Source organism: Panthera leo, chromosome C1 (assembly GCF_018350215.1).
Source record: "Panthera leo isolate Ple1 chromosome C1, P.leo_Ple1_pat1.1, whole genome shotgun sequence".
NCBI classification, from domain to species: domain Eukaryota; kingdom Metazoa; phylum Chordata; class Mammalia; order Carnivora; family Felidae; genus Panthera; species Panthera leo.
In genome coordinates, this window is record NC_056686.1 from 31,257,542 (window position 1) to 31,284,679 (window position 27,138).

A 27,138-nucleotide genomic window follows, 5' to 3' on the forward strand; every position below is an offset into this window, starting at 1 on the left:
GCACCCTGTGTCAGCAGGAAGATGGAGATCGGAGTGCGGGTGCGATGGAGGGACTTGAACCTCCAAATCAGGGGCCTCGGGAGCTATGGTCCTGAAAAGAATATGCTGCCGAGATTTGGCTGTGGAGGGTGGGAACCTTCCAGGTACTCTAAAGCACTCCAGCTGGCTCTGCTTATCTCCGACTGGGGTTAGTGGCATCTGCCGCCCCAGTGGCTCCAGGACTCCTTTCTCTTTCCGAGTCCAAGTTTGGCTCCACAACCCTGTGCCGGCCGCTCGGGTCTGAGCGCGCCCCCAGGTCTGGCCCGCGATCCCGCGTCTCCCCACAGAGCAGTGTACCCCGGGGGCCTCCCCTCTTTGGTGCCTCAGGTCTCCTGCTTTGCCATTCCTGTGTCCAGTGGTCCCTAGCCTGAGTTCCTGCAGGTATGTATCCTGAGAGGTGCTTAGCGTTAACTCTGACCCCGGCTGGGTTTCCGGAGACTCTTGCTGGAGGGTACAGAGATTTGGAGCCCAGGACATAGATGCCAGTCGAGGACAGGCTGTAGGAGCCAGCCATGCTGTAATGAATGAAGGCCGCAGCTCCACAGCAGCTGGAACCCATCCTTGAGGGGGCACACCTGTGACCTGAGCCTTGCCAAAACTGAGCCAAGACTGGGGTGTGGAGGAAGATGGGATTTGGGAGCTGCTGGGGCTGCAAGTCTTGGGTCACATGACCACTTGCGGAGAACAGGGAGAGACCGTGGAGGTTTTGACTCAGAACAGAGGAAAGACGAGTTAGCTGAGATGGTGAACCATCTGCAGTGTGGAGAAAAGAAAGCAACATAGGGCAGGATGGTTGAGGGAACGGTTCAGACAAGGCAGAAACAATGGCCACTCTGGGAGCTACAAGGAAGGCTTGATGTCTCATGGCTCCTTTCTCCTCCAGCTCTGCCTCCTTAACTCACTGACCTTGCCCAGGAGGAAGAAGAGATGACCAATTCCCAGGTGAGATGCAGTTTTCCTTTTTTCAGTCCCGACTCTTGAGGAAGAACATAAGTTCCTCTTTCTCCCTTGGGAAAGGAGAGGGAAACCTTTATGGAGCACTTACTGCCTGCTAGGTACACTCAACATTGACTTTTCTTTTAATTCTCACAATAGGTGTGAGAAGTGGATATTATTCCCATTTTGCAGACGTATCAACTGGCCCAGTGAGGCTTAGAGACTTGTCAAGTTCACTAAGCTATTAAATGGGGAAGCCAGTATTCATCTCTAGGTCTCTTGTGTCTGCTGTACATGTTGTCAATGGACAGGTCTTCTCATCCATGGACTGGGGGTAAATCGTCCACATCCAAAGGGCTGGGTCTAATCCATGAAATTAAGGACTCCAAAGAGAATGCTCCCTTCTGGCCTGATGCCCTCCTTTTAAGTTTGTTCTCTACCTAACGCGTTGCTCCTTCATTTGTCCACTTAGTTATGGTTGCTCTTTTTATTTGTAAGAGCAAGACAAATTGACTTAGATACAGTTCTTCAAAGTATGTGGTTTCTTTGAGGGAGACTTATATATACATGTGTAAAGTGGTGATTACGACTCATGTATACACTAAGTAAAATGAAAGAAGCTATATTTAAGTGTCAGTGGTATCAGTGTGAGAGAAGGGTGCCCGAGGAAGACTTCGGTGAACTTTTGTTTCTTAAAGAGAAGATTTGAGTATATGAACTTCCATACCTCTTTCAAGTCTTTACTTTTTTTGTTGTTGATAATTGCTTATGGCCTAATATATGATCAATTTTTACAGCATTTCATGTGTGCTTGAGTAAATTATGTATTCTCTAATGTTAGGTGCCAATGTCTATATGCGTTCATTTATTTTTGTTTGCTTGACCCATCAATAATTGAGAAAAAAAAATGTGTGGAATTTCTTTGAGTAGTAGGTATGTCAGTTTCTCTGTACAGTATTTACACTTTAAAAATATGCAATTCATGGGGGCACCTGGGTGGCTCAGTCAGTAGGTTGAGTGTCCGACTTCGGCTCAGGTCATGATCTCATGGTCTGTGGGTTTGAGCCCTGCTCTGTGCTGACAGATCAGAGCCTGGAGTCTGCTTCCTATCCTGTGCCTCCCTCTCTCTCTGCCCCTCCCCCACTCTCACTTTGTCTCACTCTGTCTCTCAAAAATAAATAAATGTAAAAAAAAAACCTAAAAAAAAAGGAATTCATGGATGTTTTAAGAGGTATATACAAATTTAGAGTTGTGATATCTTCATGGAGAATTGGATTTTTAAAAAAATCTCTATGTAGTGACCTTTATTTCACTAGTGATGCTTTTTGTCTAGAAATCTACTTTGTTTGATATTGATATAGCTATTCTTTGTTTTGGTTGTTATTTGCCTGGTTTATCTTTTTCCACACTTTCAACTGTTTCATGGCCTTATGCTTTAGGTATATCTCTTATTAACTATTTATTTATTTTGAGAGAGAGAGAAAGTTCGAGCATGAGTTGGGGAGGGGCAGAGAGAGGGGGGGAGAGAGAGAATCCCAAGCAGGCTCTGCACTGGCAGCACAGAGCCTGACTCGAGGCTTGAATCTATGAACATGAAATAATGACCTGAGGAGAAATCAAGAGTCAGATGCATAACCAACTGAGCAATCCAGGCACCCCTCTTGTTAACAGTTTAAAGCTGAATTCTCCCTCCTCCCCCTTAATCTGATCATCTCTGCTTTTTTAACTGGCAAGTTTAGTCTATTTACATTTAGTGTAGTTATTGATATATTTGATGTGTTTATACTGTCTTACATTTTAATTATATTTGTCCATTTTTTGCTTTTTTCCTCCTTTCTTACCTTTGATTTTTTTATATATTGTTTTTTTAAGTGGCAAGGTTTTTTTTTCCCCCCTCTTGTTTTAAATTTATAACCTAAATCTGTTCTTTTGGTGATTATCCTTGAAATTGTACCATATATTTGCTAGTCTACATTTAAACAACTTTCAGGGGTGCCTGGATGGCTCAGTTGGTTAAGCATCTAACTCTTGCTTTTGGCTCAGGTCATGATCTCAGGATTGTGAGGTTGAGCCCCGCGTTGGGCTCTGTGCTGAGTGTTGAACCTACTTAAGATTCTCCTTTTCCCTCTCTCTCTCTCTGCCCCTTCACCACTCACTCTCTCACTCTCTCTCTCAAAAAAAAAGGTAATAAACAACTTTAAGAATATTGCAGAGACTTTAAAACTCTTTGTTACTGATTGTATCCTTGCTTGACTTATAAGCTATTATTTTCTGCATTTTAATTCTGTTTTTTAACTTAATAAATTAGATATTATTAGAATTATTATTTTGTACAGTGTCTGGATTTATGTACATATTTATCACTTATTTGCTTGCCATTCCTTCTTAGCCTTTTGGGATCAATTTTCTTTTTCCTCAAGTCCATTCTTTAGAAGTTTCTTTTTTTTTTTTTTTTAAGTTTATTATTTATTTTGAGAGAGAAAGAGACAGAGCACAGGGGAGGGGCAGACAGAGAGGGAGAGAGAGATTCCCAAGCAGGTTCCGAACTGTCAGCACAGAGCCCTACACAGGGCTCGATCTCACTAACTGTGAGATCATGCCCTGAGCTGAAATCAAGAGTCAGATGGTTAACCAACTGAGCCACCCAGGTCCCCCTAGAAGTTGCTTTTTAATGCCCTCTTTAGATGTTCAATTTGTTGTTTTTTCACAGTTGAATGTTATTTCCAGGTAATTTTTTTGCTTGATCGTTTTATGGTTGCCTTTTTAATTTTTTCAACTAATTCATGTATTGCTGCTCTGATTCCGTATCTGGTGGTTTAAATATCTATAGTTGTTGGTAGTCTAAATTTGTTTTCTGCTGACCCTCACCTTTGGTGACTTAAATTGTGAACTCACTGATTGATCTTAATATACATGAGTCCTATGAGAAATTTTCCGCCAGAGGGAATTTGCTTCTATTTCTGGTAGTAGCTTAGAGGATGCTACTAACATGGGATGATTCCAGTTCCTTAGAGTCAGTCTAAACCCCCCACCCTGCAGCTGGCACAAGGTTCTGTGTCACATAATAGTGCTGCTGTCGGCATCTCTGGGACAAACCTATGCCTTCCAGCTGCCTCCCCCTGTAATTTCAGCTCACTCTGTGGTTTTGTTATAGTTTTCATTTTCGGTTTTGGGGGAAAAGAAGAATCCTTTTTCATCGTTTCTAGTTAGGTGAAATTACTTGTTTCAGTAAAATAGTGTGATTGACCTGTCGAACTCCCAAATATGTATTTTTTAGCTTAAATCCAATTTAGTTAACATAGTTTAACAATGATTTAAGGAATAGAATTTAGTGATTCATCACTTGCATATAACACCCATTGCTCATCCCAACAGGTGTCCTTTTTTTTTTTTTTTTTTAACGTTTATTTGTTTTTGAGAGAGAGAGAGAGAGAGACAGAGCACGAGCAGGGGAGGGGCAGAGAGAGAGAGAGACACAGAATCGGAAGCAGGCTCCAGGCTCTGAGCTGTCAGCACAGAGCCCGACGCGGGGCTCAAACCCACAAACCGTGAGATCATGACCTGAGCTGAAGTCAGACGCTTAGCTGACTGAGCCACCCAGGCGCCCCACAAGTCTCCTCCTTAATGCCCTTTGCCCATTTAGCCATCCCGCCACCCAACACCCCTCTGGCAACCTTCAGTTTGTTCTCTGTATTTGAGTCTCTTATGGTTTGTCTCCCTCCCTGTCTTTATATTATTTTTGCTTCCCTTCCCTTATGTTCATCTGTTTTGTATCTTAAATTCCACATATGAGTGAAATCATATGATATTTGTCTTTCTCTGACTGACTGATATCGCTTAGCATAATACCCTCTAGTTCCACCCACATTGTTGCAAATGGCAAGATTTCATTTTTTTTGATCACTGAGTAATATTCCATTATATATTTATACCACATCTCCTTTATCCATGCATCAGTTGATGGACATTTGGGCTCTTTCTTTACTTTGGCTATTGTTGATAGCCCTGCTATAAACATTGGGTACATGTGCTCCTTCGAAACAGCACACCTGTATCCCTTGGACAAATACCTAGTAGTGCTATTGCTGGGTTGTATGGTAGTTCTATTTTTAATTTTTTGAGGAGCCTCCATACTGTTTTCCCAGAGTGCCTGCACCAGTTTGCATTCCCACCCGCAGTGCAAAAGTGTTCCTCTTTCTCCGCATCTTCACCAACATCTGTTGTTGCCTGAGTTGTTAATTTTAGCCATTCTGACAGATATGAGGCGGTATCTCATTGTGGTTTTGACTTCTATTTCCCCGATGATGAGTGATGTTGAGCATTTTTTCATGTGTTTGTTAGCTATCTGGATGTCTTCTTTGGAAAACCGTCTATGCATGTCTTTGCCCATTTCTTCATTGGATTATTTGTTTTTGGGGTGTTGAGTTTGATAAGTTATTTATAGATTTTGGATACTAACCCTTCATCTGATATGTCATTTGTAAATATCTTCTCCCATTCCATCAGTTGCCTTTTAGTTTTGCTGATTGTTTCCTTCACTGTGAAGAAGCTTTTTATCTTGATGAGGTCCCAATAGTTCATTTTTGCTTTTGTTTCCCTTGCCCCTGGAGACGTGTCAAGTAAGAATTTGCTGCAGCCAATGTCAAAGAGGTTGTTGCCTGTTTTTTCCTCTAGGATTTTGATGGCTTCCTGTCTTACATTTAGGTCTTTCATCCATTTCGAGTTTGTTTTTATGTATGGTGTGAGAAAGTGGTCCAAGTTTATTCTTCTGTATGTCACTGTCCAGTTTTCCCAATACTATTTGCTGAAGAGAGTGTCTTTTTTCCATTGGATATTCTTTCCTGCTTTGTCAAAGATTAGTTGGCCATACTTTTGTGGTCCATTTCTGGGTTCTCTATTCTGTTCCATTGATCTATGTGTCTGTTTTTGTGACAGTACCATACTGTCTTGAGGATTACAGCATTGTAATATGGCTTGAAGTCTGGAATTGTGATGCCTCCAGCTTTGGTTTTCTTTTTAGGATTGCTTTGGCTATTTGGGATCTTTTCTGGTTCTGTATAAATTTTAGGATTGTTTCTTCTAGCTCTGTAAAGAATGCTGATGTTATTTTGATAGGAATTGCATTGAATGTGGAGATTGCTTTAGGTAGTATCAACATTTTAACATTATTTGGTCATTCAATCCATAAGCATGGAATGTTTTTCCATTTTTTAATGTCTTCTTCAATTTCTTTTATAGCTTTCTATAGGTTTCAGTGTACAAATTTTGCACCTCTTTGGATAGGTTTATTCCTAGGTGTTTTGTGGTGAACTTATAAATATTTTTACATCTGGTTTAGTATTTTTCAACTTCACTAGTAATCCAAGAAATGTTAATTATAATATAATGAAATGGCATTTTTGCCACCTATCAAATTGGCAGATAGGTGTTTTTTAGTGCTTTTTAAAAATTTATTTGAAAGAAAGTGCACGCACATAAGTGCGGGAGGGGCAGAAAGAGAGAGGGAGAGAGAGAATCCTAAGCAGGCTCCATGCTGTCAGCGCAGAGCCTGACATAGGTCTTGAACTTACAAACCATGAGATCATGACCTGAACCGAAATCAAGAGTTGGACTCTTAACTAACTGAGCCACCCAGGCGCCTCCAGGTATGTGTTTTTTAAAAACACTTTCTGGTAAACTGAGACTGCCAAATACTTTTAAATTAAATGTCCTTTTGCCACAAACTTTTTGGAGGGCTTTGGGAAATATGTGTCAGAAGTCTTTAAAGTGCCTATATCTTTGACCTAGCAATCCTACTTCTAGGAATCTACCCAAAGGAAAAAGTTGATAAGTAAATACATTTGAAATACAGTGATAAAACTTGCAGTATCAGTATAGTAATAAAAATTGGGAAGAAGTTGAGGTGTTCAATATAGGGAAATTGTTAAGTAAATAATGATGTAACCATAACATGAACCACTCTGTCGCTATTAACAAGGTGTAGAAGGGGGCGCCTGGGTGCCTCAGTCGGTTAAGCCTCCGACTTCAGCTCAGGTCACGATCTCGCGGTCCACAAGTTCGAGCCCCGTGTCAGGCTCTGGGCTGATGGCTCAGAGCCTGGAGCCTGCTTCCGATTCTGTGTCTCCCTCTCTCTCTGCCCCTCCCCCATTCATGCTCTGTCTCTCTCTGTCTCAAAAATAAATAAACGTTAAAAAAAAAATTAAAAAAAAAAACAACAAGATGTAGAAGAATAGTTACTAACAAGGGAAAATGTTCATGATATTTTAAGAGAAAATTATTTTTAAGCTGTAAAGAATATTCCCAATTAAAAAATCTACATATGTATGCCAGAATATAAATAGCAGTTCTTTTGGAAAATGCAATTATGTATTTTGTATTTTTTTTCCTGTAGTTTTCTCTTATTTTCTATAGCACTTTTGTTATCAGAAAAAAATAGCAAATGAAATGTGACTCCCTTTTGGGGGGCAGAGGGTTATTAGAGATGTTTGTTGTTTTATTATCAAGTTTTCTTACCATATATGAATAGTAATTATATTAGTACATACCCTGGTGTGGGGGGGAGGTCATAATTTAAGTTGTCTAGCCTAGAATGCAAGCTAGCACTCTGCCAAATTAGTGAGCTACATTGGTGGGGTTTTATATATGTAAAGAGAGTACGCAGCATTGAGAAAAAAATCCCCAACCAAGTGGTAGTACAGCTGTATTGCACAGACATTCTAGAAACAAGGAATATGAAGAAGAACCAGAGGTTGTACTTTCTTTACATAAGATCAACCAGAACAGAGACTTAGACTATATATTTATATCAGCAGTTAATTTATGTGTGTTAGTACTGCTCACTGAGTGTAGGATCTTTATAAACATGAGACATTTCAACACTGCCAGTGGTTTTTCCACATACTTGGTAGTGGTACAGCTGTATATACACTTGATGTTACTTTTTCTTTAACAGCCGAAATAAAACCTAGCGTTGGGCGTTAAAAACTGTGGCTTTAGGCATTTATAATGATACATCTCTATTATATTTAGGAACGCATTTTAGAAAACAACAAAATGTAACTGATGTGATTATTCATTATTGACTACAGATAAATCCAATTTTATATTTGTAAATTTATAAAACAGACTCTTTAACAAATATTGTCAATATCCTGATATTCAAGACCAAGCCAAAATATTAGCATTGTTTCTATATTCAAGACCAATGTGAATATTTTCATTTTTACAGGGAGTTCCCAAACGCTTCTCATGATTAAGAATTGAAATTGGGTGATACAGGGGCAACTGGGTGGCTCAGTTGGTTGAGCATCCTACTTTGTCTCAGGCATGGTCTCATGGTTTGTGAGTTCTAGCCCCGCATTGGGCTTTCTGCTATCAGTGCAGGGCCCGCTTTGGATCCTCTGTTCCCCTCTTTCTCTGTACCTCCCCCACTCGCACTCGCTCTCTCTCAAAACTACATGAACATTAAAAAGAGAAAGAAAGAAAATGAGGGCTACTGTATGAACACACCTAATTACTGGGAATTTATTTCGATCAGCTTTGTTTCTGAGGTTGCTATATCTCTGGATGTAGCAATTTTGCATTAATTCACTGCATGAATAACAAATGACATAGAGGAAATAAGTTTGTGATGATTGAGAAACAGAATTAAGATAGGGGCTAGTTATCTAGAACATATGTCTTAAATATGTCTTTTTAAAACTACCACTTATTTTGCCAGCAAAAAATGGGTTTATTCAAGAATAGCAGAGAATTGCAACCAGAGACAAGCAAGCTAAGGCAAAGCCATAGTCAAGTCTATAGAACAAAGGAGAGGAATGCTCTTTTATAGAGGAAGGGGGTGGGGGAAGTTGGGAGGGCTGTTATAAACAAAAAGTCCATTGGAGTAAACTAGGAATTTTGAATAGTGGCTTTTTAAAGTTTATTTATTTATTTTCAGAGAGAGAGAGAGAGAGAGAGAGCGAGCACGTGCGCGAGAGACAGCACCCACGCACAAGCAGGGAAGGAGCAGAGAGAGGAGAGAGAAAAAAAATCCCAATCAGGCTCCATGCTATCAGTGCAGAGCCTGATGTGAGGCTCGATCTCATGAACTGTGAGATTATGACCTGAGCCAAAATCAAGAGCCAGACACTTAACTGAGCCACCCAGGTGCCCCATATAGTGGCTGAGTTGTGACAGCCTCTCATTGGCTGGGCTGTTGTCAGGGAAGGAGGAAACCTTTCTTCCTTCTGCTGGGATAGCGAAGTAGTAGCTAAAGTAGTGTGGACTTGCAAGGTACAGGTGCTTCTGTTGGGTCTGCAGTTTATCGGCTGGTAGTGTGTGAGAGCTCCCCCTGCTGGCCTCCTGACTCCATTCTAACCGAGGTTTCCTTTATTAATTTTCAGTCTTTAAGTCACATATAATACATAGTCCTAGAAAATGAGTTATGATTATTATACACTGAATATTATTGATGCTGATGTTTGAATTTCAAGATTGACAAATCATTAGTGAATTATTTTAAATCTTTATAAAAGGCATTGAATTTCATTCTTAGAGTCTTCCTACAGTACAACTTAATCTTTCTTCTAGAACCATAATAATACAAATAAGCACACTAAAAGATCTGTCACATCCTTATTCATATTGGTTGTTTTATAGTACAGTAATTGGGAAGAAAAGCACTAGCTTTTCATTAATCCCATAAAATCATTTTCAGTTCATAGGACACATGCTTGTCTATTGTGCAAACTGCCAGTTCTTATGAAGGGCATTTTAATACCTAGCCACTCTATTTGGGTATGAATGCAGCTATGTTTACAGTCAGTAGTTAGTCTATAAGATAGTTCAAGAATCTATAAGTTTGCTTGAAAATAGGAATGATATCTTCCTAGTCAAGTAAGAACTATAAATTTTGTGAAAATGGGGGTCAAAAGATCATCAATATGATCAGAAGGGTTTTGAACTCCTAAGCAAATGGCTATTGTTTTAAAAAAAAATCATCATCGCATGTTGATATGTTATTCTCATTTTGGTTTATATTTCGTCTGTTTATTTCACCAGTGCATCCCAACTACCTAAACCATTGTCCTTTAGAAGGGTTTTTAAATTGGACGTTTATTTTCTTTTTTCTTTCTTTTAATTGAAGTACAGTTGACACAGAAGTTTATTTTATTAAATGTTGTTTTGCCATCCTGTGAGATGATCACATAAATTTTCCTTTTTCACTTGCTATGATTACATAAGTAATAGATTTTTCTAATGCCAACTGTTCAAATAGCCAAAATCCTCATTAGCTAAAAGGAATTTATTGAGGGATATTTGGTAGCTCGCAGACTCTCTTCAAAGGCCAGAAAGACAGGCCTGGAAGCCACACAATTTGGAACGATGCTCAAATCCCACAGTTGGACCATCCCAATGGAGCAATCACTTCTGCTGGGCACTCAGTTTGCACTGCTGACCCAGGGCTGCAAACACCACCCCTAGAACATTTGCTTCGACTGCTTCTGTAACTAGATGCCTCTGATGCCGTCCTTACTCTTTCCAACCATTAGCTTCTGAATTACAAACTTGTGCAAGTACCTCTGGTTGGCTGATCAAGCTACGAGGGATGCTGGCAAGCAAGTTTCTGGCTTTTATCTTGAGGACACACAGATTCATAAGGTGAAAAATTCCTTAGACTTAGGGTGTTTAAAGTTGCTGGGTTGCCAAAAAAGAATGATAGATCAAGGGATCCTTAGATTTGTTTAATAATAAATGTATCTGTTAGCGTGCCTAATTAGGCAGAGTTCAGTGAACTTAATGTTGAACTATAACTTTGAAATGAAATGGAAGCTGGTTGTGTAGATAAATAAGTATATAAAGAATATGGACATCTTCAAGTTTGTATCTAAAACAGATAAAACACTATGGGTGGGGGAAAGGGGCCTGGTTAAGGCTGCAACACAAGTTTTGGGCGGCTGGGTGAATGGTGAACTCTTCACTGTGATAAGAAACAGAGGAGATGGAATGTGTATGTACTTGTGTGTTTGCGTGTGTGTGTGTGGAGGGGGAGTTAGAAGACACTTTGAAGTGCCTCTGGGACATCCAATTAAAGAAGTCTAGAAGAAAGATATCAAGGTCTGAGACAGATCCAGGTTAAAGATACAAATTTATGAGTTGTCACCATGTATGTGGTGACTAAAGTCATGGGCTTGGTTAAGATCATCCAGCCAATATGTGACAAAAGAAGAAAAAGAAGGTAACTAGAGAAAAGTCTTGAGGAACACAACTATTTAAGGACTGGTCACAATAAGAGGGGCCAGAGTAGAGGTTATGTTGTAGGGAGGCAAGATGGTATAAACTAGTTAGGTGAGGTGGTGGCTCAGAAAAGTGGTGTCAGCAGAGAGAAGAGAGATCTTTAGGAAGATTTAGTGATGGAGCAGGTGTGAGAGAGGACACAGAGGAAGGAAATGATGGTGCCTCTTTTGCTGACTTGAACATCTGAGTGGTGGAGGTGTGGTTGCCTGAATTAGGGAACATTGGGAGGGAAGCAGATCTGGAAAGGGAGATAAAGTCAGAATTGAGCAGGTTGATTTAGATGGCTTTGAAACATGCAGGTGGGTATTTATTTCATTTGGTAGATATTAATAGATTACCTACTTCACACTGGATGTTCATCATGTAGCTAATGGGGTCTGGAACTCTAGGTCTGGCTTGAGGTCTTGGCTGCCAAAGTGCATTTGAGAGTTGCCAGTATTTGAAAGCATTTGAAGTTGTCAGAATAGATGAGATCACATAGGGAGAGCGAGAGGAGGGCCTGGGAACCCCAACATTGATGAGTAGAAAAAGAGATTGAGAAAGAGTGATCAGAGAGTCAGGAGAAAAACTGGGTTACTATAATATCCAGGCTCTAGGAGGAGAGAGTTTTGAGGAAGACCATGTGGGTGGAGCCAAATAATGTGAAAAGTCAAGCATAAAAAAGCTTGAAAGCTTTCCATTGGATCTATTAGCAAGGAAGTCATTGATTATCTTAATGAGGATAAATTTCTAGAATTGGGAATGTTAGATCAAAGTATATGTTTGATAGATACCGCCAAATTGTTCTCCAAAGTTTTTACCTGGTGTTTATTGGCCATTTATTTTTCTTTTAGAGATTATTCAGATCACTTTTCACTTGTACGTTTTTTTTTTTTAAGTTTATTTATTTTCAGAGAGTGCACGTATGAGTGGGGAAGGAACAGAGAGAGAGGGAGAGAGAGAATGCCAATTTTTTCTTCTAATTGACTTTTAAGAGCTCTTCGTATTATTAGGGTTAGTGAACCTCTGCATAAGATGTTATCTTTTAAAATGTTTTAATTTTTTAATGTTTATTTATTTCTGAGAGAGAGAGACAGAGCATGAGCAGGGGAGGGGCAGACAGAGAGGGAAACACAGAATCCAAAGCAGGCTCCAGGCTCTGAGCTGTCAGCACAGAGCCCGACGCGGGGCTTGAACCCATGAACCACAAGATTATGACCTGAGCTGAAGTTGGACGCTTAACCAACTGAGCCACCCAGGCACCTCTCTTTTAATTATTCTTATGTCTTGGGGCAGAACTCTGAAGTTTTCTTTATTCTGTCTGCCTTTGTCAGTGTTCCCAAGTTTAGCCTTTTGTACCACAATCATTGGTGTAGATGCTTAAGAGGAATTACTGTTCTTTGGTATTTTAGGAACCTGTTACATTCAAGGATGTGGCCATGGACTTCACTGAGGAGTGGAGGCAACTAGACCCCACACAAAGGGCCCTACATAAAGAGGTGATGCTGGAAATCTATGACAACCTGGTCTTAGTGGGTGACGACAACCACTCTTTGGAGGATTTTTGCTACCATGGTGTTTAAAATCTGTGGGCTCTTAAAGTTTTTAACTAAGTAAGGGCTTGAGATTCAAATATCAGAGTATCCAAATCACTATTTAAAAAAAATTTTTATTGAAATATAGTCGACATACAATGTTGTATTGGTTTCAGGTGCACAACATAGTGATTTGACAATTCTATACATTACACAATGATCACCATGATAAGTGCACTTACCATCTGTCACTATGCAATGTTGTTACAATATTATTGACTGTCCCTATGCTGTAGTATTCATCTCCATGACTTATGTATTTTGTAATTGGAAGTCTGTACCTCTTAATCCCCTTCACCTATGTTGCCCATCCCCCTTTCCATCTTCCCTCTGACAACCACCAGTTTGTTCTCTATTTATGAATCTGTTCTCTGGGTTTTTGTTGTTGTTGTTGTTGTTACTGTTACTTCGTTTGTATTGTTTTTTAGATGCCACATATAAGTGAAATCATAAAGTATTTGTCTTTCTTGTCTGACTTGTTTCACTTAGCATAGTATTCTCCATCCATGCTATTGCAAATTGCAAGATCTTATTTTTTTATGACTAAGTAATATTCCATTGTATATGTATATACCTCATTTTCCTTATCCATTCATCTGCCAGTGGACTCTTGGATTACTTCCATATCTCAGCTATTGTAAATAATGCTGCAGTGAACATAGGGCTGTATATATCATTTTGAATTAATGTTTTCATTTTCTTTGGGTAAATATCCAGTAGTAGAATTACTGGATCCTATGATATTTCTGTTTTTAAATTTTTGAGGAACCTCCATCCTGTTTTCCATAGTAGTTGCATCAGTTTGCGTTCTCACCAACAGAGCATAAGGCTTCCCTTTTCCCCAGATCCTCGCCAACACTTAATTCCCTCTGTTTGGTACTAGCCATTCTGACCGGTATGAGGTGATATCTCATTGTGGTTTTTATTTGGATTTCCCTGATGATGAGTGATGTTGAACATCTTTTCCTGTGTCTGTTGGCCATCTGGATGTCTTCTTTGGAACAATGTCTAATCGCATCTTCTGTCCGTTTTTTAATCAGATTGTTTTTTTGGTGTTGAGTTGTAGAAGTTTTTAAATATTTGGATATTAACCCCTTATCGGATGTGTCATTTGCAAATATCTTCTCTCATTCAATTGGTTGCCTTTTTGTTTTGTTGATGGTTTCCTTTGCTATGAAAAGCTTTTTATTTTGGTGTAGCCCCAATAGTTTATTTTTGCTTTTGTTTCCCATGCCTCAGGAGACATATCCATAAATACGTTGCTAAGGCTAACATCCAAGAGATTACTGCCTATGTTTTCCTTCAGGAATTTTATGGTTTCGGGTCTCATATTTAAGTCTTTAATCCATTTTCAGTTTATTTTTGTGTATGGTATAAGAAAGTGGTCCAATTTCATTTTTATGCATGTAGCTGTCCAGTATTGAAGAGACTATCTTTCCCCCGTTGTATATTTTTGCCTCCTTTGTCATAGATTGACCATATATAGGCGTGGGTTTGTTTCTGGGCTCTCTATCCTATTCTGTTGATCTTGTGTCTATTTTTGTGCCAGTATCACACTGTTTTGATTGCTGTAGCTTTGTAGTATATCTTGAAATCTGGGATTGTGATACCTCTAGCTTTATTCTTCTTTCTCAAGATTGCTTTGGCTGTTCAAGATCTTTTGTGGTTCAATATGAATTTTAGGATTATTTGTTCTGCCATGAAAAATAGTATTGGTATTCTGATTAGGATTTCATTGGTAGCTTGCTTTGGGTACAGTGGGCATTTTAACAATATTAATTCTTCCAATCCACGAGCACGTATATCTTTCCATTTGTTTATGTTGTCTTCAGTTTCCTTCATCAATGTCTTATCATTTTCAGAGTATAGATCTTTCATGTCTTTGGTTAAGTTTATTCCTTGGTATTCTTTTTGGTGCAGTTGTAAATGGGATTAATTTTTCTTTCTGCTACTTCATTATTAGTGTATAGAAATGCAAAGATAAAAAAGAAATGCAGCAGATATCTGTATATTAATTTTGTAAACTCCAACTTTACTGAATTCATTTATCAGCTCTAGAAGGGTTTTTTGGTGGCGTTTTTAAACATATCATATCATGTCATCTGTAAATAGTGACAATTTTACTTCCTCATCAATTTGGATGCCTTTTATTTCTTTTTCTTGTCTAATTGTTGCAGCTAGGACTTCCCCTACTATGTTGAATAAAAGTGGTGGGAGTAGATATCTTTGTCTTGTTCCTGATCTTTGAAGAAATGCTTTCAGTTTTTCACCATTGAGTATGATGTTAACACTGTGTTTATCATTTATGGCCTTTATTATGTTGAGATATTTTCCCTCTAAACCTACTTTGTTGAGAGTTTTTATCATGAATGGATGTTTTACTTTGTCAGATGCCTTTTCTGCATCTATTGAAATAATCCTGTGGTTTTTATCCTCTCTCTTGTCAATGTGATGTATCACATTGACTTATTTGAGAATATTGAACCACTTTTGCATCCTTGGAATAAATCCCTCTTGATCATGGTGAATGATCCTTTTAATTGTATTGTTGAATTTGATTTGCTTATTATTTTGTTGAGGATTTTTACATGTGTGTTCATCAGGGATATTGGCCTAGAGTTTTCTTTTTTTATAGTGTCTTGTCTATCTTTGTATCAAGGTAATTCTGGTCTCATAGAATGAATTTGGAGGCTTTCTTTCCTCTTCTATTTTCTAGAATAGTTTAAGAACAGGTATTAGCTCTTCATTAAATGTTTGGCAGGATTTATCTGTGAAGCTATCTGGTCCCAGACTTTTATTTGTTGGGAATTTACCAATTCAATTTTGTTAATTGAATCAGTAGTAATCAGTCTGTTCAGATGTTTTATTTCTTTCAGATTTAGTTTTGGATGAATGTGTTTCTAGGAATTTATCCATTTCTCCTAGGATGTGCAATTTGTTTGCATATAATTTTTTAATAGTAGTGTCTTATAATTCTTTGTATTTCTGTGGTCTCAGTTATTACCTCTCCTATTTCATTTCTGATTTTATTTATTTCAGTTCTGTTTTATTCCTGATGAGTATGGCTAAAGGTTTCTCAGCTTTTTTTTTTTTTTTTTTTTTTTATCTTTTCAAAGAACAGTTCTTGGTTTCATTGATCTTTTCTATTTTTTTTTATCTGTATCATATATTTCCACTCTATTATTTCCTACTTTCTCCTAACCCAAGGGTTTGTTCTTTTTTTAATTCTTTTAGGTATAAGGTTAGATTGTTCATATGAGATTTTTCTTGTTTCTTTTGGTAGGCCTGCATCTCTATAACCTTCCCTCTTAGAACTCCTCTTGCTGTGTTCCAAAGATTTTGGACCATTATGTTTTCATTTTCATTGGTCTCCAAGTATTTTTTGTTTCCTCTTTGATTTCTTCATTGATCCATTGGTGTTCAGTAGCATGTTGTCTAGCCTCTGTGTGTTTGTGTTTTTTCGTGTTTTTTTTTTCTTAGTATTGTTTTCTAGTTTCATATCGTTTGGTCAGAAAAGATGCTTGATGTGATTTCAGTCTTCCTTAAATTTATTGAGACTTATTTTGTCAACTAACGTGATCTATCCTGGAGAATGTTCCATGTGCACTCAAAAAGAATGTGTATACTGCTGTTTTTAGATAGAACATTCTGTATATATCTGTTAGGTCTGTCTGGTCTAATGTATCTTCCAAAGCACTGTTTCCTTAATGATTTTCTGTCTTGATCATCCATCTATTGATTTAAGTGAGGTGTGAAAGTCCCCTGCTATTGCTGTGTTAGTGTCATTTTTTCCCTTTATGTCTGTTACTATTTGCTTTATGTATTTAGGTGCTCCTATATTGGGTGCATAGATATTTTCAATTGCTGTACCCTCATGTTGGATTGATCACTTTATCATTATGTACTACCCTATTTGTCTCTTGCTACAGCCTTTGTTTTAACGTCTATTTTGTCTGATATCAGTATTGTTACTCCAGCTCTTTTTCTCTTTTTATTGCATGGGTATCGTTTTCCATTCCTTCACTTTCAGTCTCTTTGAGTCTTTAGGTCTGAAGTGAGTCTCTCATAGGCAGCATATAGATGGGTCTTGTTTTTTAATCCATTCAGTCACCCTGTCTTTTGATTGGAGCATTTAGTCTATTTACATTTAAAGTAATTATAGATAAGCATGTACTTATGGCCATTTTTTTTTTTTTTCTGGTTATAGTTCTTCTCTATTCCTTTCCTCTTCTCTTGCTCTCTTCCTTTGTGGCTTACTGGATTTCTTTAGCATTATGATTGGATTCTTTTCTCTTTATTTTTTGTGTATTTTAGGTTTTTGATTTGTGGTTATCATCATAGACTGTGTAGATAGCAATCTATTTTTTTATTAAAAATTTTTTTATTGTTTTATTTTTTATTTTTTTAAATTTATATCCAAATTAGTTAGCATATAGTGCAACAATGATTTCAGGAGTAGATTCCTTAGTGCCCCTTACCCATTTAGCCCATCCCTCCTCCCACAACCCATCCAGTAACCCTCAGTTTGTTCTCCATATTTATGAGGCTCTTCTGTTTTGTCCTCCTCCCTGTTTTTATATGATTTTGTTTCCTTTCCCTTATGTTCATCTGTTTTGTCTCAAAGTCCTCATATGAGTGAAGTCATATGATTTTTGCCTTTCTCTGACTAATTTCACTTCACATAATACCCTCCAGTTCCATCCACATAGTTGCAAATGGTAAGATTCCATTCTTTTTGATTGCCGAGTAATACTCCATTGTATATATATATACCACATCTTCTTTATTCATCCATCGATGGACATTTGGGCTCTTTCCACACTTTGGCTATTGTTGATAGTGCTGCTGTAAACATGGGGGTGCATGTGTCCCTTCGAAACAGCACACCTGTATCCCTTGGATAAATGCCTAGTAGTGCAATTGCTGGGTTGTAGGGTAGTTCTATTTTTAGTTTTTTGAGGATAAAAAAAAAATTTTAATGTTTATTTATTTTTGAGAGAGGCAGAGTACGAGCAGGGGAGGGGCAGAGAGAGGGAGACACAGAATCCAAAGCAGGCTCCAGGCTCTGAACTGTCAGCACAGAGCCTGGAATAGGGCTTGAACTCATAAACTGTGAGATCATGACATGAGCCGAAGTTGGATGCTCAACCGACTGAGCCACCTGGGCACCTCTATAGCAATCTATATTAAGTTGATGGTCACTTAAGTTCAAACAATATTCTTTTTTAAGTTTATTTATTTATTTAGAGAAAGCATGTGAGTGGGGCAGAGAGGGAGAGAGAGAATCCCAAGGAGGCTCCATGCTGTCAGTACAGAGCCCAACGTGGGGTTTGATCCCGTGAACCGTGAGATCATGACCTCAGCCAAAATTAAGAGTCAGATGCTTAACCAACTAAGCCACCTGGGCATCCCAGTTTGAACAACATTCTAAAAGCTTTGGATAGTATGGACATTTTAACAATACTTGTTTTCCCAATCCGTGACCATGCTGTATCTTTCCATTTATTTGTGTTGTCTTTAATTTCTCTGATCAATGTCTTATAGTTTTCAGAGTATAGGTCTTTCACCTCCTTGGTTAAGCTTATTCCTAGGTATTTTATTCATTTTAGTGCAATTGTAAATGAGATTATTTTAATTTCTCTTTCGGACACTTTGTTATTGGTGTATAGAAATGCAACAGATTTCTATATATTGCATTTGTATCCTGCAACTTTACTGGATTTATGTATCAGTTCTAATAGTTTTTTGGTGTAGTCTTTAGGGTTTTCTATATATAGTATCTTGTCATCTGCAAAGAGTGAAAGTTTTACTTCTTCCTTACCAATTTAGATGCCTTTTATTCCTTTATCTTGTATGATTGCTGCAGCTAGGACTTCCATCACTATGTTGAATAAAAGTGGTGAGAGTGGACATCCTTGTCTTGTTCCTGACCTTAGGAGGAAAGCTCTCAGTTTTCCCCTATTGAATTGGATGTTCACTGTGGGTTTTTCATATAAGGCTTTTATTATGTTGAGATATGTTCTCTCTAAACCTACTTTGTTGAGTGTTTTTATCATGACTGGATGTTGTACTTTGTCAAATGCTTTTTCTGTGTCTATTGAAATGATCATATGGTTTTATCCTTTCTCTTATTGATGTGATGTGTCACATTGAATTGATTTGTGAAAATTGAACCACCCTTGCCATCCAGGAATAAATCCCACTTGATCATAGTGATTGATTTTTTCATGTATTGTTGGATTCGGTTTGCTAATATTTTTGTATCTGTGCTCATCAGAGGTATTGTCCTATAGTTCTCTTTTTTTGTGATGTCTTTGTCTAGTTTTGGAATTGGGGTAATGCTGGCCTCATAGAATGAATTTGGAAATTTTCTTTCCCTTCTATATTTTGGAAAAGTTTGAGAAGAATAGGTATTAACTCTTCTTTAAATGTTTGGCAGAATTAATCTGCGAAGCCAACTTGTCCTGGGCTTTTATTTTTTTTTTTCTGGGAGTTTTTTTGGTTACTGATTCAAGTCACTGCTGGTAATTGGTCTGTTCAAATTTTCTATTTCTTCCTGCTTCAATTTTGGTAGATTGAAGGTAGTTCAGTCTAGCAATTCCTAGGTAGCTTTCTAGGAATTTATCCATTTCTTCTAGGTTGTCCAATTTGTTAGCATATAATTTCTCATAATATTCTCTTACAATCCTTTGTATTTCTGTGGTGTTATTTCTCCTCTTTTGTTTCTGATTTTATTTGAGTCCTCTTTTTTTGTGATGAGTCTGGCCAGAGGCTTATTGATTTTGTTGATCTTCCCAAAGAACTAGCTCCTGGTTTCATTGATCTGTTCTATTGTTTTTTTTAGTTTCTGTATCATTTATTTCTGCTCTAATCTTTATTATAATTTCTGTCCTTCTGCTAGTTTTGGATTTTTTTCTTCTTTTTCTAGCTCCTATAGGTGTAAGGTTAGGTTGTGTAACCCTCACCCTAACCCTATTCCCAACCTTGCTTCCTGAGGTAGGCTTGTACTGCTGTAAACTTCCCTCTTAGAATTGCTTTTGCTGCATCCCAAAGATTTTGAATCATTGTGTTTTCATTTTCACTTATCTTTATGTATTTTTTGATTTTTTGGTTGATCCATTCATTGTTTAGTAACACGTTATTTAACCTCCATGTATTTGTGCTCTTTCCAGATTTTTTCTTGTGGTTGATTTCCAGTTTCATTGCATTGTGGTCAGAAAAGATGTATGGTATGACTTTGATCTTTTTGAATTTGTTGATACTTGTTTTGTGGCCTAATATGTGATCTATTCTGGACAATGTTCCATGTTCACTTGAAAAGAATGTGTATTCTGATGTTTTAGAATGGAATGTTCTGAATATATCTACTAAATCCATCTGGTCTAGTGTGTCATTCAAAGTCACTGTTTTCTTATTGATTTTCCTTTTAGATAACCTGTCCATTGATGCAAGTGAGGTGTTAAAGTCCCCTACTAGTATTGTATTACTATCAGTTTCTTTGTGTTTGTTATTAACTATTTTATGTATTTGGGTGCTTCTATGCTGGGTGTGTAAATATTCACCATTGTTATGTCTTCTTGTTGGATTGTCCCCTTGATGATTACATAATATCCTTCTTTGTCTCTTGTTACAATCTTTGTTTTAAAGTCTATTTTGTCTGATATAAGTATTGCTACTCTGGCTTTCTTTTCACATCCATTTGCATGATAAATGTTTCCCATCCCCTCGTTTTTTTAAAAAAAGTTTATTTACTTAGAGTGTGAGCGGGAGAGGGGAAGAAAGAGAGGGAGAGAGAGAAAATCCCAAACAGGCTCTACACTGTCAGCATGGAGCCTGATGTGGGGCTCGAACTCATGAGTTGTGAGATCATGACCTAAGCTGAAATCAAGAGTCAGACACTTAACCAACTGAGCCACCCAGGCACCTCCATCCCCTTGCTTTCAATCTTCATGTACCTATAGATCTGAAATGAGTCTCCTGGAGGCAGCATATAGATGGGTCTTGTTTTTATTACCTAGTCCATCACCCTATATCTTTTTATTACAGCATTTAGTCCATTTACATTCAAAGAAATTATTGATATTTTGTTGCCATTTTGTTTTATGGTTGTTTTTGTAGATCCTATCTGTTCCTTTTTTCCATTGCTTTCTTCTCTCACCGTAAGTTGGCTTTCTTTAGTGATGTACTTGGATTCCTTTCCTTTCTGCACATTTATTACTGGTTTTTGATTTGTGGTTACCATTAGGTTTGTATATAACATGTTCTGCATATAGCAGTCTACACTAAGTTGGTGGTCACTTAAGTTTGAGCCCATTCTTTACTCTTTCCCACCCCCTACATTTTAGGTACATGGTGTCATACTTTACATCTTTTTATGTTGTGAGTCCCTTGGCTGAGTTTTACAGATACACTTATTTTTACTGCTTTTGTGCTTCCTACTTTTCTTATTCTTATGATCTTTCCTTTCCACTCAGAGTTCCCTTTAACATTTCTTGTAGGGCTGGTTTAGTGGTCAAGAACTCCTTTCTCTTTTATTCTCAATGATAGCCTTAGTGGATAGAGTATTCTTGGCTGTAGATTTTTTTTCTTTCACCACTTTGAACATATCATGCCATTCCCTTCTGTCCTGCAAAGTTTCTACTGAAAAATCCACTTATAGCCATATGGGGTTTCCCTTGTATATAACTGTCTTTTCTTTTGCTGCTTTCAAAATTCTCCATCGCTCCTTTCTGCTATTTTGATAACTGTGTCTTGGTGTGAACCTCCTCGGGTTGATTTTGTCGGGAGATCTCAGTGCCTCCTGGATCTGGATATCTTTCTCCCTCCCATATTCCCCAGACATTTTTCCAGCTGCTGCTTCTACACTGCATCTCCATGGGTTGTCTGTCATGCTAGCTCTTTAATGGCAGTGACTCTGTTTCCTGTTGCCCTCTGGGCTCTCCCAGAGCAAAGCCTGCTGATTTTTGATGTTCCAGGCTTCAAGTTCTGCTGGTTGTAAGAACCCACAAAATGTGGCCCCTCCAGTTTTCAGAGCCAAATGCTATGGCGATTGATGTACCCTGTACAGGTTCCCTAGTGTGATCATCTTTTTCCCCCTTCTCCACGCCTGTTGCTCCCTCCCTTCCTCGGGTATCCCACAATTTATGTTTAGCTACCTGCCATATTATTTATACCCTCTTTGATGTGCTTCTTCTTTACATTGAGTTGTAGAGTTTGTTCTACCATTCTTTGGGTTGTTTTCTGGGTTACTTATACTGATATGAGTGTTATCTAGTTGTGGCCATGGATGAGGTGAACTGGGTCCTCCTACTCCACCATCTTCCTCAGAAATCCCCTAGTGTGTTTTGCCTTGAATTCTGCTTTGTCAGATACTAATGTTGTTCATCTGTTCTCCTAGTTGGCATTTGCCTGGTATAGATTTGTCTCTTGCAAGCTGAAAATGGCTGTATTTTTAAACCTAATCTTGGAGTCTTTAAGACTCTTGGGGAATTTAGTCCTTTTACATTTACTGTAATTATGATTCCTGACATTTTTTTTTTAAGGTTTTATTTATTTTTGAGACAGAAAGAGACAGAGCATGAATGGGGGAGGGGCAGAGAGAGAGAGGGAAACACAGAATCAGAAGCAGGCTCCAGGCTCTGAGCCATCAGCCCAGAGCCCGACGTGGGGCTCGAACTCACGGTCCGTGAGATCGTGACCTGAGCCGAAGTCAGACGTTTAACCGACTGAGCCACCCAGGCGCCCCTGATTCCTGACATTTTATGCATTCTAATTCCTCACCCCCTTCCCTTATTTGGGAGTTCTAAATGAATTGTTACTTTCCTTTTTCCCTCCATTTTTATTCTTTACCCTTAAGATTTTAACATGTTTTAAAAGTTATATTTTTCTGTCAGTGGCAAGTGTTAAACAGTTCTTTATAACTTCTACTTTCCAGAACAATACAGACCTATTAACAAACTTTCACTTAGCATTCTCACACACACACACCCTTTTCCCCATGGCCTGTGTTTAGTTGAAACAAGATATAATTCTTAATTTTTTTACATCGTGTCTTTATTTTTTCAGAGATTAAGGTGGCTTTAATTTTTTCCATAATTTCTTAAATCCCACATCTGTTTTTTGCTTGGATCTTTTCCATAATTTCTTAAATCCCACATCTGTTTTTTGCTTGGATCTATTTTTCATTTGCCAACAAACTTTCTGAATCTCTACATGTTTGTAAGGGTATTTATATTCACCCCAGTCTTGGATACTAGTGTAGCGGAGTAGAGACCTCTAGATTCAAAATCATTTTTCCCTGAGAATGTTTTAGCCATCCTATCTTTGTTTTTAACCTCCTGATATTGCTTACTCCAATTTGATTCATTCATTTAGTAATTCTCTCATTTTTGCTTAACCTGTTCTTTTTTTCCCCCCTTCCTTCTGAAAACATTTAGAACTTTCATCTTTTTCTCCTTGGAATTTTGAAATTTAACAGAATATATCTAGGTGAGCAAAAAAAATTTTTTTAAGTAATCATGTTTGCCAGTCATTGAGCCTGTTCATCTCTGAATCTTTCAGATCAGAGAAGTTTTCCCTTATTGTTTTATGAGATTTTGTTGGGTGAAAAGGAGGTAAAGCTTTTACTTTATTTTTTAAGTTTATCTTGTGAGAGAGAGAGAGAGAGAGAGAACGAGCAGGGCACAGAGAAAGAGGAAGAGAGGGAATCCCAAGCAGGCTCTGTGCTGTCAGCATAGACCCTGATGGGGGGGCTTATACTGACAAACCATGAAATCATGACCTGACCTGAAACCAAAGTTGGAGGCTTAACCGACTGAACCACCCAGACACCCCAAGCTTTTACATTTTTATTATTTATTTCTACTTTTTATATTTCGTGTTTTCCCTCTTCATGAGTTTTTATTTTAATTTTGGTTGTCTTTGCTTTTTTGAGGGTATCTTCCTTTTGCCTATGTAAAGGAACCATCAGGTGAGGTTTTAGAATTATCGAGTATCATCTTTTTCCTTCAGGATACTGGAGACCTTGTACTATTGTCTTCTGCCAATCTTACTCTCTTTTCAAGGGAGTAACTTGTTTTATTTTTTTAAAATGTTGTATATGCTTTTGTTTTCTTGATCCTTGAAATTCAGAAATTTCATCTAGATATGTGAATATGTTTGTCCTTTTTTCAACTCCTACATGGTACTGGGTGGGGAGGGTTATTTGATTTTCTAGATTGAAAGTCTCTTTCAGATTAAGTACACTTTCATGAATTCTTCTATTTGTTTTCTCTTTCTGGATCTCCTACACACTTGTAAGATCTTCTAGATCTAGCCTTCACGACTTAATATTTTTCTCATAATTTCATTTTCACAATTTCACTTTCTTGATCCTTTCCCTTTGAATCCTAGTAGAACTCTTCAAGTTGGTTTTTTAACTAAGATAGTTTTCCACATTCTCCAGTCTGATATCCTATTGCTTGCAGCCTTGATTGAGATTTTTAGTTAACATTTTCTTTTTCTCAAAACATCCTCTTTTCCACACAGCGAAGAAACTTGACGACTGTGCTGAATGTGGGAAGAGCTTTAGTCGAAGCACAGATCTTCGCTACCATCAGAGAATTCACCCTGGAGAGAAACCTTTCATATGTGATACGTGCGGCAAAGGCTTCAGTTATAACACAAATCTTCGTGTTCATTGGAGAGTTCACACAGGAGAGAAACCTTTTAAGTGTGAGTGCGGCAAGGGCTTCCCTCAGACCTCCAACCTTCGCATCCATCAGAGAGTCCACACTGGAGAGAGACTCTACACATGTGATAAATGTGGTAAGGGCTTCAGTCAGAACGTAGATCGCCAAGTGCATCAGAGGGTCCACACAAACGTGAAACTCTGAAAACACAGACTTATATGCTCATCTGAAAGTCCACAGAGGAGAGAAACTCTACGAGTGTGTGTGGTAAGAACTTCTTCAGTCAGAGCATAGATCTCCAAGTTTATCAAAGAATCCACACAGAGAAACCATTAGATAGGATAGATGTTGTAAGAGTTCGTTACCTTTATCTTCATCAGATCCCACGTGGGAGACAAACCCTACAGGTGTGGAACGTGTGGTCAGAACTTCTATTAGAGTGCATCCCTCCCCCTTTACCAGAGTCTGTTTCTGCAACAATTCTGTGAGCCCCACGAGCGTCTCGTTACACATGATTTGCTCACCATTTTGTCCCCCAGCTCCTGACATACTGCCTGGTACAAGTAGCTATTCAACAAATATCTCTTGAATGCAGATCCACTTGGGAGAGAACCCCTTTAAGTGTGATGTGCAGTAAAGACCTCACAGTCCACACATTGAAATACTGCACGGTAAAGATTTCAGTCAGATCATGGGTCTCATCGTTAGTTAATCCCTGCAGGGGAGAAGTCCTGGCAAACTGATGAATATACTAATGGACTTGAGATAATATTCGTGTTATTAAATCGCTATAGTAAATTTATATGCCTTCAACATAAGAATTCTCACCCCTAAACTATCAATTGTAAAAATACTTTTGTCAAAACTCATGCTAAAACATGTATCTATTGTATTATTCAGGAAAAATCCTGTGACATGAAATTATGTGTCAAGCTCTGGACTGACAAGCTCCACAGAAGGTTGATTCCATCACAAAGAGGTTTATGTTAGACATAACCAATAAGTAACCCAGCACCCGTGCCAAACAAGGTTTTCCTCCTGGAAAGATGCCCCTTACCTGGCACAGGCCCTTCTAGACTGAAAGCCTCCTGGCTCTAATTGAGCATCTCCCCGTCCATCATGTCACCAGGCTCCTGGGTGCCTTGCACCATGGATTATAGAAGTCTCCAGGTAAGGCATCTTCAGAGTAGATGTCTGTAGAAGAGACAGCTAAAGAAAGGGGCTGGGTCAGGAGAGGAAAGCAAGTCTGAAAGGAAATGATTAGAGGGAAAGGAAAAAGAACGGTGCGTAGGAGGGAGGTTGTGGGATGGTGGGGGTAGAAAGCCCAGAGGCTTCTCCAAAGTTTCAAACAAGTGTGGTGACCCCAGTACAGGGCTTTCCCTGAGTAGTCTGAGCTGAGTAGAGGGTGAGCTGTAGTGGGTAGAGATGGACCCCATCAGCGTTAGGGCCAGTTGGGACCAGAGGTGGAAAAGCTGCTGTGAAGGGCCTTGGAAAGCAACTCCATGCTTCATTGTTTCCCCAAGTGGCCCAAGTCAGGTGGGACCATCAACCGCCCAATGGAAGGAGGGATCCTATAGGAAGGCAGTAATAAGGCTGACTCCCTTCAGGAGGCATAAATTAATCAGAGACAGAGCCTGAGGACCTGGCCATGAAGCAGGAAGGAAGAGGTCAGGGACCCAGCTTCATCATTAAATGTGAGTAAGGAAGAGAGCGGTTTGTCTAAATTCTTTGTACTCTGTGCCCCTAGGCAGCCATTGCAAGGGGAAGGGTATCCACCATTAGAAAGACTTTGGGGCTCTAGGAGGACTGTCAGCTGACCTGACCAGAGACCATCGGCTCACACTGGGAGCTGGTGTTGGTATGCCCAAGGGCTATAATGGCAACTGGCTTGTGAGAGGCCCTCAAGTATTGAATGGGGGTATTAATAAAATTCCAACAACTCACATTTATATTAGTTTCTTTTCCTTCTTCCTCTTTGCTTTTTCCTCTCCAACTCTTCTTCTCTTTTCTGTTTTTAGATTTAAAAACTACTTTAATTATAAAATATTTCAGGCATACAGAAAAGTTCAGAAAATATAACAATAGTATGTTAAATTTTGCCACATTAGCATCAGGTTTTTTGGGGGGGGGGTGGTAAGGAAAAAACAGATTGAACTGCAGCCTCATGCTGTCTTTTCCCTCAGCCCTGCTCAGAGGTAACCATTATGCTCAAGTTGCTGTGTATTATTTCTGTGTGTGTTTGGGTTTTTTTTTTTTTTTTAATTACCTGTGTGTCCATGATATCTTAGTTTTTTTTTGTTTTGTTTTTGTTTTTTTTTTGCAATTTGCTTTATGCCCCAAGCATTACATTTTTGAGATTCTTTATGCTGATGTTTTAGAACTAATTAAGGGATTTCAGCTTCTGTCATCTAAGCTATCAGATGATCTACTGAAGACATTATTTGTGTGCCTCTGTGCCAATAATGCATTTTTGAGTGATCTAGCTTTATAAAAATCATCCTGGCTATTTAAAACCCTTTATTCTTTCATGTAAGTTGTAGAATCAGCTTGTCAAAGTCCTTGAGAAATTTGTCAGATTGGGATTTTTGGGTTTTCTTTTCATTCCTTCCATTGGGTTATGTTTTATTTATTCTCTCTTTTGT

The 27,138-nt window shown here is 38.4% G+C and overlaps 1 protein-coding gene across 3 annotated transcripts; it reads left to right on the plus strand.

Annotated features, from left to right (window-relative positions):
- LOC122227250 (zinc finger protein 781-like) lies at positions 1-26,490 on the plus strand. Of its 3 annotated transcripts, XR_006205938.1 has the most exons (6): positions 1-420; positions 923-981; positions 12,645-12,731; positions 24,354-24,632; positions 25,397-25,666; positions 26,244-26,490. XR_006205938.1 is itself a non-coding variant. In XM_042951613.1 (5 exons), exons 2-5 carry the CDS (start codon positions 967-969, stop codon positions 25,484-25,486), a joined length of 471 nt encoding a protein of 156 aa, XP_042807547.1. In that variant the 5' UTR covers positions 1-420; positions 923-966; the 3' UTR covers positions 25,487-26,490. The 3 variants fall into 3 exon arrangements, 1 of the variants encoding a protein (XP_042807547.1); XR_006205939.1 differs by having other exon boundaries at positions 24,354-24,763; positions 25,397-26,490; XM_042951613.1 differs by having other exon boundaries at positions 25,397-26,490.
- Positions 26,491-27,138: the final 648 nt, after the last annotated feature.